Genomic DNA, 19,064 nt, shown 5'->3' on the forward strand with positions numbered 1-19,064 from the left:
GCCAACACCCACTCGATGTAGTCCGGCAAGCTCCCAAGAGGACCCTTCCCGGATAGCAGCGCTTTGGTGGTGGAATTTAGTCCAACGTGATAGTAGACGATAAGGCTGCTATCCGGGGAATGAGACTGGTTTGCCAGGAGGAGAAACTCACGTGTGTGGTCCTCAAGGGAGCGTTCCCCCTGCCTCAGGAGGAGAAGTTGCACTGTAGTGTCCATTTAAATCAAAAAACAAAACACTGAGAAAAATGAAAACGGAAAAATAAACGCAGGAGAAGGTGCCGGGTAAACTGTTGTAGGTCGGTCTTTCTGTTACGGTATAACGTGCTGGATGGACGAGACGTGAGACAGGATACAAAAACACTATATACATTTAATAAAGCTTTCAATAGAACAGGCTGGATAAGGCAGGAACACGGAGAATCTTCCACACACGAATCACACGTAGACATTTGCAAAGACCGACAGAGAACTCAAGAAACAAACAGACTTATAAAGACAGACTAATTACTAAGACACAGGTGAAACAGATTACGGTGACGAGGACTAAACCAAATGATAACAAAATGACAGGGGGAGACAATGGGAGAAACCAATAGAACAGACAAGAACTGACAGAACTGTGACATTACAAGAGCCAATGGCATTTCACAACCAAAGCTGACATAACGCTTCTTCTGGCGGCAATTTTCAAATTTGTGCACAGACTGTAGAGCTGCACAATTAATCGTTAAAAGATCGCGATCTCGATTCGACCCCCCTCACGATCTTAATCCAGCATTTATACGATTCAGCCAAGTATATTTTATTTATATTTTACAAAACTTCTGCTAGCCTAATAACTGCACAGACTGCTGTGAGCTGATGCAGTGACAGGTTCGCCGTTCTCTCCAACATTACATAACCATTTAAACTTCATCTTCAGCGCACATTCTGTCAGATGCAATTCATGGCGCCTCTGTCTCAATATACTGTACAACGCGGCATTCATTCACATCAGATGATAACTCAGCGGCAGAGTTCCACTCACACAGGGGCGTAATTTCCACTGGGGACACGCTTTTCAAAATCCCGTTGGTGTCCACCCACTTTCAAATGGTTTTGTTAAAGTAATTTCTTGTATTGTAGAATGCACGCTCAGCGCCATCGAGAGTTTCGCGGGATTGTTAAAATGAAACCAAAAGTAAAACCCGGACGCGCTTTCAAAAGCAATTTTAATACCCTGCATTTAGAGAGCGACTCCCCAATGCGCGCAAATTAAGCTACATAAAATATCTAGGCTGTTATTAGTATGTGGGCTATGAGTTGTGTAGTTGTGTAGATAGCTCTGTATCATGCTTGGAAAATTCGGTCTCTATTAGCACTTTGAATATTGAAAGAGTAGTACTTTGATCGTGCCAGATTTATGGACCAGCAGAGCAATGGATCCATATATGAGCATGACGATCCATTAACCCCTTAACTGTTACTCCCATTTTTGAACAGAGACGTGAAAATGAAGAATTGAGTCTTAAATCTTTATAATTCATGGACAAGAACATTTAGTAATATGATTTTGATGTACATTTTCCATGTTAATGCAATGTCTGATTTTAAAATGGCATTCCAAAGGATGAATTTTGAAATTTTAAGTTTTCATCTGATATATCATTTCTTATTATTTCTAATGTGTAATAGGGAAAAAAGGCAACAAGAAAGTCTGTTTGTGAAAAAGGTCAGAGCTCCTGTTATGAAGGAGATTTTTGAGGTGCACTCTTGTCATAAATTAATGTATGAAACTCTTGTCATAAATTATTTTCCTACATAATTTGTAACACACAAAAATGTCAAATATCTATTTAGGAGACTTAGACCTTTCCAACGATATATAGTTTGTCATGATTAGATTAGGATTTATTTGTAAAATGGTGAAGTAAACTTGGGCATCCCACAGAGTGCACGTTGGCAGCCATAAATGTTGATAGGCTACTGTTTCTAGCTACGAATCATTAAATCACTTTACTCTGACATAATACCTTTGTATGTTTCTTTTTTTAATGTTTCATTTTTTTGTTTACATTATTACAGTATTTTTCATTACATTTCTTTAAATTTAAAGCAAAGTTTATTTTGTCTTATTTCACTGCTATTTTACTGTTGTTTGATAACCTAATGTTCAGGGGTAAATCTTTAAAATAAAAAAGTTCTCCAGAATCGTGAGAGAATCGTGATCTTTATTCTGAGCAAAAAAATCGTGATTCTCATTTTATTCAGAATCGTGCAGCTCTAACAGACTGCACACAGGATGAGCTTTGCGGCGGATAGAGATGGTGATCACGTCTATTCCTCTCACAAATCAATCATTTTGCATTAGAAGACTTGAGATATTAATACTTTTTAAATAAATTGTGACTGGAGTTGTATCTGCCTTTTATATCCTATGTTTTATATTCACAAATTGTTAGGTTCAGGGGCAGGGGTTGGGTTATGTTCTCGTAAATGTGTAAATAGTGTAATGTAAATAAAACTTGTGATTGTTTACATTGAAAAATCACAGCCCAACATATATGCAATAATGGTAATAATTTTACGCAATATGTAATTTAATCTTGATGGTAAAATTTCCAATGCCTTTTGCATCGGCATATTGAGACCAAAGATATCTTATTTAATGCATGTCGAAAAATTACACTAAAGGGGTACCCTGTGTGTCAAAAACTGATGCCCAAGGGGTCCTGACCAAGCGTCAATATGTGACGAGTTGGGAGTGAATATCCTATCTGTCACAATACCATGATGCAGTTAATGTTAATGCAGTAAGTCCATGGTAAATGGCGATTTGTATCCTTCTGACTGTTTTGTTGCACACAGAGTTTCTCTTGTTTGTCAGCACTGTTTCTCATCTGGTTTTAAACTAGTTTAAGTCATTTGTGTTCTTCGCTAAATCAAATGGTTCACACTGGATCTCACAGCGCTGTTTAATGGTTGCATGATCGAGACTTATCAGCAAATAAATGCATCTGCTCTAGTAAGCTTGCGCTGTCTGATGAGTAGCACTGTTTTGTTCTGTTTTAGGTGCATAAACATTATATAAACATTTAGCAAACTCTTGTTATCATTTTATTAAGGAAAATTATATTTATCGTTATTGTTTTATTGCTCAGCCCTATGCTCACTGTACATTTTCATTTGTCATAATTATGTCATTGGAGTTTTTATTTGCTCATAGTGCAAAATTTAATGAAGGATCAATAGTAACAGCAGTTGTGTGTATTTTCAAACAAAGAATTTCCAACACAACATCTTGCTTTGGTTTGTAAGGTACAGTACCATTTCAATTTAAGATGTCAGAATGGACACAGTCTGTTGACTTGAAATGCCCAGTCAGTGCTGTCGGCTGTGACTATAGTCTTAGCTAAAATGTACATTATACCGTCTGACAGTTGTTGTTGTACAGTGTGTTTAAGCTTTCACACGAAGATCTCGCTGGGGTGATATAGTACAATCTGGCAAACAACAGATGTGAAACTGCAAATGACTTTAGGCTGGCATATAGGTGTCTCCGAATAAGGTTGATTAAGAGTCCCTATAGGTCAGATATTGAAATTGACTGACAGTTGGTATTTTTTTTCGAGCTAATTTGGATCCTGGACCCGTATGCCATTTTGAGCCATGCATGTCTGATATATGTATGGCACGATTCTAATAAAATGAGGAGGCTGAGTTGTTTGTTAATGTCCACAACCTCAGAAAAAAATCTGAAAAACATCTCCAGACATGAAAGGTCTCTATCAAGCTGGTACAAACAAGTGCATCTTTCATTTATTTAAAATCTCTTTGTTGAAAACAGAGAGGTTATCTGTTTGATTGCATCGCGGAGTGCTGCCATGTAGCAATTTTTACCCTTTTTACTCCACAGGACATTTTATGTCCTGTGGCCATGAAAAAATAAACATTGTTGTGAAGTGATTGCTTACTAAAATGCCCTGCTACAAACTCAATTTATAAATTTAGTATGTGGAAGGTTCTTATATAGCAAAACGTATAACTCTAACCTTGTATTCATGTTTCGCTAAAAGCATGTAGTGAGTCAGGAAGGGTGCAGAAATCATTTAGCCGTCTTTATCAATTAAGTGCAAAGAAAATGAGATTGTTTTGCAGGATTTATTGTCATTTTGTGCTTCTGCATTTATCCACTGTGAAAGTTCATTGCTCTGATGCTTATTATCCGGATAAGTGATAAATATGACAGAGATTCTTCCCAGCAAGACATGGTTCAACACGTTGTTTGGACGTTACGTTTTGCGTCCAATTAGAATGCTCAGTGGAATGGAAGACCACCAGTGGAGACTAGCTTTTAATCTCTCTCTATGCTAAGTCTCATTAAAAAGTCTGATGAATCTTGCATATACTCAATTAGTTCTGACTGAAAGTGCATAGCGCCTCCTTTAGCCTTGAGTGTAAGGTGGTGCTTGTTCTTGACTGTGTAAATTACTGAGCTTGATGTCATTTCGCCTATAATGACTAAATTACTTTTCGGTTTTGCACGTTTGATTTCCGTCACGTTCCACGACGTAGTGATATACAAGGTGATATTTGTTGTTTTTTACAGAGGTGAGAAGTGTGTGTGTGTGTGTGTGTGTGTGTGTGTGTGTGTGTGTATGTATATACTGTATGAGGAATTCTACAGAATTGGTGCAAACTGCTGTCCCACAACCAAAAAGCACATTTTAAAAGCATTTAAGAATTTAGATCTTAGATTTTTAGTAAGATCCTTCTATAATCTATTAAAACCCACAATAATATTTAAAATATCACTAAGCTTAATATATATAAAATCATTTATTGGATACTTTTAATTGGAAGGTGGCAGTCCTGAACCCTAACCCCTAAATTTCAACTTGTGAAAACAATATTGAAACAAATGTGTGTATTTTGTTGCATTTTTGTTTTCATTCACAAATCAGTCTTTGTTTTGGTCAGTTGGCTGAGGCCGATTTTTACACCCCAACATTTATGACCAGTAAATATTCCTGTGTCCCTCTCTCTCATAGCTACAAGGTAAAAATCTGTGTGTAACTTTAAGGAACGTCACTACAGAACACCTTTTTTCTGCAATTAAGCACACTTTTTTGAGAGTTATTTTATAACATTTAGTTTTATTAGGGTGACCATATTTTAGTTTTCAAAATAGAGGAGGTAAGGGGGGTGGGGGGTTGGGTTTTGGTATCAAAATATGTAATTTCCATACCAAAACTACATATTTTACAGTCACCGTTATGCAGATTGATCACAAACACAGCTAAAAAGCTTCCTACCACAGTGGCAATCCTTCAAAAAACTAATATTTACTACAGTTTTATCACAGGTAGAATGCAAAATGTTTCAATACAAGCATTTCAGTCAAATAAAATATATGCAATATTTAAAACTTTTAACCCATGGGAGAAAATCAACCCGTCGCAACAGTTTAAAATATTTTTTTTTTAAACGGTTTAATGCCATGGAAAAACTGCGGATTTGGCAACCCTACATTCAACACGAGCTGCATCCAAAGTGATTGGTCGATTTCTGGACATTTTTGGTTATTTAGGAATTTTTTAAGTCCAAAATGAGGAAAAAACAAGAGGACGTATGGTCACCCTTATTTTATATGTGTACAACTGTTCAGAACTGTGCTAGCTAACCATGTGCTGATTAGCATCTGCTGATACTCAAAAGTATCTAAAATTGTAACTACCAAAACATTTGATGACATTTCGGTAGTGACATCCTTGTTTTTTTGGGTGTTATTCCCTAAAATTACCTAAAAATTTCCCTAAAAATCACTACCAAAACAGTCACAACCAAAACATGTCATTATTTGGCGGGAAATAAACAAAATTGTAGTACAGTTATTGATTTTTAAAAATATTTTAGTAAGTTTTAATAGTGTTTTAGTATGCAAGTTAAAATTCTGTAATGTGATGTGGTCACTACCAAAACATTACTGTCACTAGCAAAAATGTGCAGTCACTACCAAAACATGGGATGTTTTGTTAAAAATAAAGTATACTGAATTATCAACTAAAATGTTATGATAGTGTTTGGTTCAATGTATATTCAAAATAATGAATGCTTTAGTTTGAAATCAGTATGAACAACTTTTTGCCTTTTACAAAGAAAAATTGGATTCATAATACAACAAATCTCATAAATCACACTTGAAAATATTGTGAAAATTGTAATTATTATTGATTTACCTCTGAAAGCCTTTTAATAAATAAAATATATATATATATTTACAAGAAAGGTGTAAGCTAAATCTTAATAGGTCAATATAAGTCTTCTGATTAAATTATATATTACTGTGTTTCGGTAGTGACAAATTTGGGAGAGGACAAATGGCAATATATATACGCCTTATTTTTGTATTCTTCATAAATCTTTCTCATCAAATATGATCTATATTTGTAGAAGAGAGTATAAATTTGTAATGTAATAGCAGTGCTTTCTCAGTCCTTCCTGTGACTAGGAACAGTGTGAGTGTGCTTACAAAAGCTGGAAAAGCCCTTCTCCTGATCCTGAAAGTCTATAGTGGGTCAATCACATGTGGTTAAGTCTGCAGCTGGTGCTGCGTGCAGTGAGACACGGTCCCCTCCACCATCCCCGTCTGTCTGATGATAGCTACCTCCACCTGTCTGTCTCCTTCTGTCTCTCTCTTTCTCTCTGCAGGTGCAAAACCATGCACCTGCAGCTAAGCTTTTATCAGGATGAATGTTATGAGCATCCATCATCTTAAAAAATGTATAGAATTTACAGATGTCACAACACTTTATACTCAGTGTGGCAAAGCAGTTGGTACAGTTAATATAGTAAAGGATTATAAGGGATAGTCTACCAAAAAATGAAAATTCTGTCAACATTTTCTCACCCTCATGTCGTTTTAAATGTGAATGAATTTCTAAAATAAAAGAAGGGATTTTAAAGAATGTGGGGTAAAATAACATTGGAGCTCATTGACTTCCATTGCGTGTAAACAAAAAAGCATTTCTATAATTTCAACTTAAACTCAAAGACATGAGAAAGAGTAAATATTTATTAAGAAAATTTAAGTAAAGAGGGAGTGAGCTCTTCTGTATGTTACGTTAATGGACAAGAGCAAAATAGTACTGTCTGGATTTACTAAAGACGCGGAGTAAAGAATTACTGGTGAAAAGGCGTGGACACATAGGCTTGACCATATTGAATATGCATTTGTAGGAGTTTCCCTTGTAGATGCAAAATTTATGCCAGGAAAATATTAAAATGGATCACACAACATGATGTACTAACGTTTGCTCTTGTCAAATTACTGGTATTTGCACCAGTATTTAACACCCCCAAAAAAGCATGTCTTAAAGCAGGGAGTAATTTGCACTGTGCTTGGTAGATTGCACTGGTCATTATGGAAAGATCTGGCTGCGTCTGAGTTCTTTAATATGCGCATTGTCAGTAAATCACATGCTGAATTTCCTCCTCCAATCGGCGCTTTTATGGAATTGCGATATAATGCTAATTTGCCCTGTTTAGTAAATTGGGCCCTTAATTGATTTTCTGGATGCCATTTATTTAGATAGATTTAGTTTTTTTTCTAATATGTAGAGATAAAGTTTAAAACTCATCTTGCACTATTTGTGGTGCTATTATACTTCAAATTGGATGGCTTGTTGAAGAGTTGTGCTATTGCTTTTCAACGATTTTTCCCTGGCGAACAATAAAACTGTTAAAAAAAAGTCCCATAATAGAGTTTTAGACATTAAAAGAGGGAGTTAAGCCATATGTAGAAACCATATAGACACTCGAAAGTTGGCTCTTTTGACTTGGTGTAGCAACCAGCCATATCACATCAAGTCTATTACATAGCAATGTGCAAAACAACACAAAGCACATATAAGCAACCACATATAAGACCCTGAACCACAAAACCAATCATAAGGGTCAGTTTTTTTAAATTGAGATTTCTTTCTTTAACTTCTGTACTTTTATACATTATACATTATTAGTGAAAGCTTAAATAAGCTTACCATTGATGTATGGTTTCTTAGGATAGGCCAATATTTGGCCATGAGACAACTATTTAAAAATCTGAAATCTGAAAGTGCAAATAAAATCTAAATATTGAGAAAATCACCTTTGAAGTTGTCCAAATGAAGTTCTAAGCAATGCATATTACTGATCAAAAATTAGTTTTGATATATTGACCGTAGGACGTTAAAACAGTTACTTAACATCCTAATGATTTTTTTTGCATCCTCCATTCCAAAAAAACAAAAAACATCCTGATGATAATTTTGACCCAAGCAAAGCGTTTTTGGCTATTTCTACTAATATACTCATGCTACTTAAGACTGGTTTTGTGGTCCAGGGTCACATAAGTCCACTTGCTTTAATTTAATTTTTTAATTTTGGTAAAATTATTTTATTAAAATTGGTTATTTATATTAATTATACAAGTTGCAAACCCAAATGCAGATACCTCAGAAAAAAATTGGACAGTTAAGCCACACTTAAAAAAATGTATAAATTAGATTGTCAAACCAAGTGTGATCAACTTTTTTTAGTATTAGGCAAGGCAAGGCAAGGCATCTCATGGTGGTGAGTTTTGCATAGGCAAGCACCACTTGCTCTAATCTAGTGCTTGAAAATCTAATTTTCCTTACATCCTCTAAATATTGCATGTGTACATTTGAGGATGCATATAGAACCGCAACTCATGGCCATCACTTTGATTGTTCTTTTTTCCCCCTCTAAGTAAATGCTGGGGAGCTCTTTGCTGTCTTTAAGCGTCTCAGGATGCTGTCTCAGCAGTATCACTGTGTAGGTGGAGGCAGATATCATAAAGCACCCTTGTGATTAGCATTCTTTGTATCTCTCTTTCCCTTTAAACTCGCCCTCTCCTTCCGTCTTTTGTTCTTTTCTTTCACTCTCTCGTTCTTTCTCTCTCTCTACCTTTGATGTGCCAGTTTCCTCAGCTCTGCCCTGGCCTAACACAAGCAAATGCAGGGCAGCAGGCCAACGGTAAACAGCAGCATTGTACCTACATCAATATGACAAGGCAGTTATTTGTTTACCAGCCTGGAGTTAAGCACAGCAAGGCTGGTTAAGTGTATCACAGGAGACCCTTATAGCCAAATGAGGCTACAGCACGGTATCCTGTAAGAAATCCTCCAGTTTTTCCTTTCTGTCTCTTGAAATTGGTGTCACTCGCATCTATTTATGTGATAACCCCCGAGCCGTGTTTGCTAAAGCACATCACAGCTTCCCCAGAGTTAAACAACTAACAGTAGTTTTTTTTTAGTTTCACACTATCGTTTTACAATTTGCACGTACTACATTTACACCCTTCCAAAAATGGAAGTTCTAAACTTTGATGACTTTCTTTTGTAAAACACATATTTAGTTGGTGACTGCATATTCAAACTTGGTACATTGTGATTGATTTGAAAAAACTCTTGAAGATGTCAAACCCGTGTCAGAAGACTTCAAAAAATAATTTGGTGTGAATGCTTAGTGCTGCTTTTGAATGCTTTTCCACCACATGTCTACTGTATTTAGATGAATTCCAACAGTGCGAACTGCTGTTCTGTGTCTTTTTAAATTAGCACACATCTGATATTCCATTAGCGATACAGTACTTCTGAGCAAACACATCTCAAAAAACAGTGTAGCTGTATGTGTGAACTCTGAAGTAAAGGACAGTGTTGACAGAGCATTTTTTGGTTTGTTATTTGCTTTAGATCTCCACTCTCATATGAAAAACTGAAAAATCTGTTTATCTTACTGTTCTAAGCAAGAAGTCAAAAGGAACACAGAAGCGGAAACCCTTTCCTTTATCTTAATTTTTACTGTAGTATGTCTGACTTTCTAAAATCCAGTTAATTTCAGTCCAGAAACAGACCTTGTGCACAATTTGTAATCATAAAACCTCTTCTGTTTAGCAATCACATTACAGTGCCACTCAAATTGTTTATGTGTAACTTGCCTGGTTACCTCACTGATTTTTCTGTTAAGCTTCCTGTCAACTCCTGTTCTCCTTTACAGTTATGTCATCACATTAATGTAGCAATATGCTTATTATTATTATTATGAAGAAAAAAAAATTGTATGGAATTTGACACAGGTGGTCTAGAATCTTTATCAGGCCCGGCTAAAGAGGGCGCTATAGAGTCTACTTCATACAGTATTAAAGTTACTGCACAGCGCTTTCTTTGTTCTGTGAAACATAAAAAAGGATATTTTGTCCATACAGTGGATGTCAATGGGCTCCGGTGTTATTTGGTTCAGAGTGTTCTTGAAAATATCTTCTTTTGTGTTCTGTAGAAGAAAGAAATGCATACAGGGTTGGAATGACATGAGGTTGAATAAATACTGACATTTTTTGCATGGACTACAACTTTGCATCTTTATTTTTACATGTATTGGTATATTATTTTTATTTGTAATGTCTATAGACTGTAGTTCATCTGTGAGAAATGTGTTGATCAATTAATTCATTAAATGATTAATCTGTTTTCTCCACAGATCCCCAGCTCAAGGGTATAGTGACCAGGTTATATTGCAGGCAGGGATACTACTTGCAGATGAACCCAGATGGATCTCTTGATGGGACTAAGGATGACAGTAGTAATTCTTGTGAGTTTCCTCTAATTTCATTGTCATTGCACATAATAAATCATCACATGAACGTGTTTCTAAAGGAATGCAAAGTGCTACACTTAACAGGTAAAGTGTGCACAAATGCATATCATTACTTTTACCACACACACTTTTAAAATCCCTGTTACTGATTCATTTTCTGTAGTTATCACTGTTGCTGATATGGCAGTAGCTGGTCCTTGGGGAGATGTGTGTGTGCATGTGAGGTGATAACTCAGGAGGCAGTGGTGTATTATTAGCCTGTACTGGGCCTGCTTTTCAAATGCTTCAGGCCAGCTGCTTAATTTGATTTTAATATGCAGCTGTACCGACAGAGTGACACACAGAGGGCTCTCTGTCAGTCACACACTCCGAGAGAAGATGACACTTGACATTTGTGACACTAGGAAAGACACCTACACAAATGCAGATAACAGCTGTAGAGTTGGCATGTAACAATGTAAAATTTCAATCATTTTTAGATACATTGCAGTTTTACCAAAGTTATTAAAGTTTCCCTAAAGTAATCAAACAACTTCAGCAACTAGATTTTCCTTTCCTTTAGATTTTTGGTAATTTATATGGGCTGTATGTAGAAACTGTGTAAGTTGCAAACCCAAATATAGATAGAAAAATATTTCCACTTGCTTTAAGATATATATATATATATATATATATATATATATATATATATATATATATATATATATATATATCTATACTGCCATTCAAAAGTTTGGCATCAGTAAGATTGTTTATGTTTTTAGAGAATTCTCTTATGCTAATTAAGGCGCATTTACTTGATTAAAAATACAGAAAAAACAGTAATATTGTGAAATATTATTACAGTTTAAAATAATGTTTTTCTATTTTAATATATTTTTTAAAATATAATTTATTCCTGTCATGCAAAGATGAATTTTCATCAGCCATTACTCCAGTCCTCAATCTCACATAATCCTTCAGAAATCATTCTAATGTTGATTTATTACTTTTATTACCAATGTTATAAACAGTTAAGTTGCTTAATAAATAAATAAATAAATAAATATATATATATATATATATATATATATATATACATATATGTGTGTGTATATATATATATATATATATATATATATATATATATATATTATAAATAATATATATTTGGAACCTGTGATTTTTTTCAGCATTCTTTAATAAGTAAAAAGTTACCATTCATTTAAAGTAAAAAACTTTTCTAATAATATATGTCTTTGCTATGACTTTTTACCAATTTAACACATCCGTGGTAAATAAAAGTATTCATTTCTAACCACAAAAAAATATTAATAAAAATAATGACCACAAACTTTTAAATGGTAGTTTATATTGTTACAAAAGATTTTTATTTTGAATAAATGCTGTTATTTTTACTTATTCGTTTATTCAAGAATCCTGAAAGAAAAGTATCACAGGTTCCAAACAAAATATTACGCAATGTTTTCAACATTGATAATTAGGGATGCTCATTTCGGTTAATTTTCCTGACCGACAACCGCTGCTCGTTATCCGAACAGTAACTGTTAACTGATAAAATTAGAATAATAAATTAGTTTAAAATAAAAATACAATGCACGAGTATCTGTGATGATACATTAAAAATACAAGCAAATGTTTTATTTTAATGTGCAAACAGCAGTATACAGAGCAACAACAAAAACGGTATTGACATATACACAAATTATCACGCATCAGCAGCGCTTCTGAACAGAGAAAATCTGAATAAAGTAAAATAAATAAAACATATAGGCCTGCACTGAATATATAAATTAAATAACTATCCAATTAAGATGACAAAACAAAAACACACTGGTGCTTTGAAGAACGGTACCGGTCTTGTTCTTCCCGTCGGACATAAAAATACATAGCAGGCCAGCCAATACCTCAGTGTGCCTAGTTTTTAACATGTCCACATGCTGCACGGATAGACTGGATCGCTGCCTGTGAACTGTCCGCAACAAAATCACCATCACAAAAATCCTTTCAATTTGCGGTTCGGGACTTCCATCCACTGTCATATGCATGTGGAGAAGAACGTTACAGCGTTCAGCAATAGCCAATCACAGACATATCTGTTGATTTGATGATGATCACAGTGGCCAATCAGATGAGGCTATGTTACAATCCACTCACCACCCAAAGTGCCGGTTTTAGTTTTGCTGATTTCTACACTTTCGCGAACTCTCTCATGAAAACAAAGTGTTGGCATTATATAAATAAGAGATTAATTAAGCAGTGTAAAGGTTATTTTATTACTTTTTTTAAATAACTTTATGAGATTGCGATGAACTAATCTAAGATGAATGATAGCTTTCCAGTGACTGTAACGGGAGCGCCTATTGCGCACTTTCTAGACTATAATAATTCATTCAGAATTTGAATACATTTACTCACGCATTCACTCCCTAATAACCCAATAACGCCACTTGCCATTGAGTTGCATATACTACATCAGTGAACTAAGTAAAGGTGAAGCGAAATATGTCTGTACAGCCACACTGCACGTGTCGACACTAGCACGTGAGTAAACAGATAACTTACATATAGCATTATTTATTTCACCATGCAGCAAACGTAAAAAAAAAATAGAAAAAAACCCCTTTAAACCGTTTAACTGATGGTAATAATCGGTTAAAATTCTTACTGTCGGTTAACGGTTAAACGGTCAATATGAGCATCCCTATTGATAATAAATCAGCATATTGGAGTGATTTCTGAAGGATCATGTGACACTGAAGACTGTACAGTAGTAATATATATAGTATAGTAATATGTATATATTTTTTTCATTTTTAGTGAAATTACAGTTCTTAAAATTGGTTATTTATATTAATTATATAGTAAGTTACAAACCTTCAAATGTAAATGCTCCAAAAAAAGAATTAGACAGTTTTGAACCATGAAGCCACACTTAAAATGAATAAATTAGATAACAAAATGTCAAACCAAGCGTGACCTGCAAACAAATAATTTGAGACCTATTCTTTGAGCATCTTTGTGTAACATCTGTTTTTTGATTATTTGATTTGGTGTGAAAATGTTTAAAAATTAATTCAAATTGCTTTTTGTAGGTAAAATAATAATAATTGGATATTTGTGATACTTCTGTAAGTTGAAAAGCCAAATATAGATAGAGAGATGGAGAGAGAAACAGAGGCGAAGAAAAAGAATGAAAGGGCATGAAATTGCATTCAATATCATGCTCTCTTTGGAAGACAAGGATGCAAAGTCCATTTTGTGCCCTTGTAAGAATCTGTTCCAGTGTGCCCGTGAAGTACTTGAAGAAACTTACTTTGATGTAACCATCCCACTCATATTTTGCCACACCAGAGTCTTCCAGACCAGGGCTTTTCTAAAATCATTTTCATTCAAGCACCCCGGGAGCTCTGCCAATTACCAGTGAGTTGAAGTGAGTTCATTACACTGTAGGTTTAAATCACCCCTTTGGATGCACTTAGTGTCACCAGCTAGGCTGTTACTCCCCTCCAGTACAAACAATGGCCGTTACCTAACAAGACCGAAGAGCTGCTCCAACAACAAAAGATCCATTAAATCTGCCACGCACTACTACTGCCTCCAATCGCAAGCCTTCTATGCTCCAGCTTGTAGTGCCAGGCTTCTGTTGCTGCCCACTGGGCATAAAAACAATTATTCTACATAATATGAGGCATCCATTCAATTTCTGTGTATCAGTTTTTATGCTTCACACTATCCCTGTTTATGCACTCTGTGGAGTGCGGCCCGTGTTCAGTTTATGGGTTGAGAATTGAAGCCCATTGTTTATCATTCTAATTCCATTTTAGTGACGCTTGCTATTATTATTGGGGTTAGAGGTTTGCTCTACATCCTAATCACTCTTAGAACTGCACAGCAACATTCAAAACACCTTAGCTACCACATACTCAGATTCACACAGGTTACTTACAAATTGTAATCCTTTTCAAAATTACATGACACAAATTGTCGTTAGTTACGTAATCCATTACATTACACATTTAAAGTAATATAATCTGACTACTTTTAGATTACCTTTGACCTAACTTGTAAATCACATTGATTTAAATAGGATCATTTGTACCATATTGACATAAAATTCTTACAGAGAGTGAGAAAATAAATTCCATTTGTTGTTATTAACAACATGAAATGCATTAAACATATTACATCAAGGTTTCCCAAACTGGTGTTTGTAAAGGAACTGCAGGGGGGTTACGAGTTTAATAAAAAGCTAAAAATAAACTAAATAATACAAATGTAAAATTAAAATAGTCATTTTAAAATTAAATCAATCAAAATAAAACAGACACACAAAATATTTTGTTTGTTTACCTGCATGTCATTTTATCATTAATCAACATCAGAGAACAATGTGAACATGCATTAAATAACCTACTGAGTGATAATTCAAATAAAAATTATCAAAATGATCTGTAGCTGCAATGTTAAATGTGATTTTTGTAAATCCAAAAAGTGATTTCGGTCTTTAGTGAGTAAATGTGCATAAAACTGGAAGATTGAGTGTATATAAGCAGTAGGCTATTTTAAAACACACAAAAAAATAAAAAATTAAGGAGAATCAGTAAATTATGAAGAATTTATTGCTATTGTGTGAATAATATGTAATCAATAAAAAAATAACTGTAGTCTGATTATGAGTATTTTAAAATGTAATTGAATCTAATTACAAGTACTTAATTTTAATTTTCAAAACTGACAGTAATTCCTAAATTTTCAATTGATGGAAAAGTCTTGTTTGTTAACACCTACATTGTCTTTACAGCGTTGTTCAACCTCATTCCTGTGGGCCTTCGGGTCGTTGCTATTCAGTCTGTGAAGACGGGCTTGTACATCGCCATGAATGGAGAAGGCCATCTGTACACATCAGTGAGTACACAGTCGGATACTTGGGATAACAATTCTAACAATTCCAACAATTCTCTGTTCCAGAACCTAGTGAATTACTGTCTACATAAGCAGCATCCTTCTACGGCAGTGTCCTATAGCTGTAATAACTGACATGTATGGGAGAATTGATACACAGCTGATTCCAATATAGTTTGACATTAACATATTGCTATGTTAAACATGCTATTATTTAATACCCTTAAAATACATAGCAAACACAAATATGGGTACAATAGTCCATTGTGTTTCATAAGGAAGCTCACTTGGTTCTGAAACAGGTGTTGATTGGATTTTAAATCTACCAGAGTTTAGCTTAGAAACATCATGACTTTGTGATCTTAGACACATACAAAATTTGCAATCTGCCCACTCTCACTCGCAGTATCAGTCAGTGGTTCACTCTCAGATGTCGGCATAGCCATCTCATTTACAATGACACATCAGCTCAGGCTCAAAGCTGATACCCTCTTCGCTTACTGCTTTATACCCTTTGAGATCAAACTCGTCTGAAAAAATATTCTCACTGCAGGTAAAAGATGAGTCATTGCGACCACCACAATTTTTTGGGCACAAGAACATCTTGTGATCTATTATTTCATTCTGTAAAAACTGATATTTCACTAATACACAGAAGTCCAACCTGATCTCATGACGAAAACGTACCTGTGAGAAGTTTTTCGCAAAACGCGAAATACGTACCACGATGTAAGTTTTGTAACATATTCAGTGTGAAATGTCCACTGTTTTTGTTTTTTTCTCTGGAACAGATGAACATCCATATGGTACGTTTTATGTGATGTTGACTTTAAAATAACATACCATCTGCACTACACCTAAACCTACCCAATAGTATGAACAAAAGTGAATGTTACGTAAAAACATAGTTTTTCACGGGATTCGTACCGAAGGGTTCCGCATCCTAAGTCTAATTCCGTGCCAGCTGAGCTACCGAGCAAGCTTTTCACAGTACATCCGGAAAGCGAAACATATGGAGCTGTAATCATAACTGTGTACGAAAACGATTACAAGTGCTTGCTGTTTTACCGCCTCTAGTGTTCATTTCTGTTGGAAACTGCAGTGATATGTACTTTTCAGTTCCCACTGGTACTTTTTTTGTCATGAGATCAGGTAGCAGAAGTCGTATCTGTCCACATAGGTATACGGGTAGCTGAGATGAAGTTAAGTAAAAATGTTTTTACATGCCAGAAATCATAATGGATCTATAATACATAATAGAGCATGCCTCTGTTATGGTTTTAGTTTTAAATGCAAGCCACAATTATGCACACCCACATATGCATTAGTGGTTTTATCAAGACCTGTTGCTGAAATATTTGTTGCTGCATTAAGTTCTTCATGTTTACCATCAAACATTACATTTAGCCCACAGTGCAACTTATTCACCTTGACCAGATGGTCATTAATTACTGGCAACCATGGCAATCAGTGAGGTGTTACCTTTCCTCTCTGGTGCTAGACTTCATTGACAGACTGCTGCACAGTACAAATTCATCTTTTCCATCAGCACTTGAGTGAATTCTGTTAAAGGAGTAGTTCACTTTCAGAACAAAAATTTATAGATAATGTTCTCACCCCCTTGTCATCCAAGATGTCCATGTCTTTCTTTCTTCAGTCGTAAAGAAATGGTGTTTTTTGAGGAAAACATTTCAGGATTTCTCTCCATATAATGGACTTCTATGGTGCCCCCAAGTTTGAACTTACGACTTCCTTACGACTGAAGAAAGAAAGACATGAACATCTTGGATGACAAGGGCGTGAGTACATTATATGCAAATTTTTGTTCTGAAAGTGAACTACTCCTTTAATACGCGATCTACAATACCAATCAAAAGTTTTTGAACAGTAAGATATTTAATGCTTTTTAAAAAAGTCTCTTCTGCTCATCAAGCCTGCATTTATTCGATCCAAAGTACAGCAAAAACAGTACAATTTTGAAATGTTTTTCTTATTTAAAATAACTGTTTTCTATTTGAATATATTTTAAATGTAATTTATTCCTGTGATTTCAAAGCTGAATTCACATGATCATTGAGAAATCATTCTATAATATTCTGATTAGTTGCTCAAAATATCTGAAATAGAAATATTTTGTAACATTCTAAACATATTTATCATCATTTTTGACCGATGTAAAGCAGCTTTGCTAAATAAAAGTAATTTCTATAATTTCGTTCCCCCCCAGAAAAATTATACTGACTCCAAGCTTTTAAATGGAATAGTGTATAATAGTACAAAAGTTTTTTATTTCAGATAAATGCTGATCTTTGAATCTTTCTATTCAAAGAATCATGAAAAAATGTACTCAACTGTTTTAAATATTGATCATAATAATAAAAAAAAGTTTCTTGAACAGCAAATCAGCATGTGACACTGAAGACTGCAGTAATGATGCTGAAAATTCAGCTTTGATTACAGGAATCAAAATGCAGTTATTTTAAGTAGTAAAAATAGTTCACAATATTACAGCTTTTGTTGTTTTTTGGATCAAATAAATGCATGCTTGGTGAGCAGAAGAGAATTCTTTAAAAACATTAAAAATCTCACTGTTCAAAAACTTTCGACTAGTAGTGTGTATTTCCAAAAACATTGGAGCTTTGTATTATAGCACCTCTTATGTTGGCGAATTTGTTGTTTTAGATAAAAGCATCTACTAAATTTATAAAAGTAAATTAAAATGTAATCATATGAATGTAATAGTCAGCACATACAGATAACTTTGTATATAGAGTAAGAGAGATGTGAAACAACCCCCTGTATGTGTTTCATACATGTTTCCAATCCTACAGGTATTTTTAGCGCTGGACATTAGTTTTCAAAATAATGGTTATATGGACTAGACATGTTGATATGCAGAGGCTGTTCTTCCCTGGTAACAAGCTAAAACTTCCAATATTGGGCCACAGCTGACCCAGCATATTTCACTATAGGGAGTCTTATACAATGACAATCTTTCTCGGTCCTAATGGGCTTACTAATCAACTCTATGGATGCGCCCACACACTCTCTCAGCTTTCTATCACTGCTTCTTTTCTGCTCTCTCTGTTCCTGTGTGAATGACTCAGGTAATGGCAGAGAAAGCTCCCCTCCTTTTTCTCTGTCTGCTCTCTGAGGTTTGTACATTCATTTGTCATTATTCCTCTTTTCTATGAGAATGTGCAGTTATTACCTGACCCTCCATCCATTAGAGGCCATTTTTCATTAGCGAATAAAATAAGCGCACTTATCCTGTAGATGCCCTCAGATTTTTATTAAAAATGACATTTAATTCTAGCACTACAGCAAACACGAGTTTAACCATTTTGAAGAGCTTCATAGACTTTAGAGTTTTCGCTAAATTAAATTAATACAAATAATAAATGGAATTAATAGTATTTGCTAAGCTGAAATGAGTTTTGTGTCCGTTTCTCTCATTCCAACTTTTTATTGTATCACAGATTAATGACATTTTATAATGTACGATCAATCGTTTCTCATTTGCCT

At 34.7% G+C, this 19,064-nt stretch overlaps 1 protein-coding gene across 2 annotated transcripts in view; it reads left to right on the forward strand.

Annotated features, from left to right (window-relative positions):
- The window catches only part of fgf14 (fibroblast growth factor 14), a 169,662-nt gene that overhangs the window by 102,833 nt on the left and 47,765 nt on the right, over positions 1-19,064 (forward strand). For both annotated transcript variants that reach the window (XM_073845275.1, XM_073845274.1), the window contains exons 2-3: positions 10,518-10,628; positions 15,439-15,542. In XM_073845275.1, coding sequence (XP_073701376.1) covers positions 10,518-10,628; positions 15,439-15,542 — 215 coding nt within the window. The remainder of the gene's footprint in view (positions 1-10,517; positions 10,629-15,438; positions 15,543-19,064) is intronic.

The sequence above is a fragment of the Garra rufa genome, chromosome 8 (genome assembly GCF_049309525.1).
Source record: "Garra rufa chromosome 8, GarRuf1.0, whole genome shotgun sequence".
Lineage (NCBI taxonomy): Eukaryota > Metazoa > Chordata > Actinopteri > Cypriniformes > Cyprinidae > Garra > Garra rufa.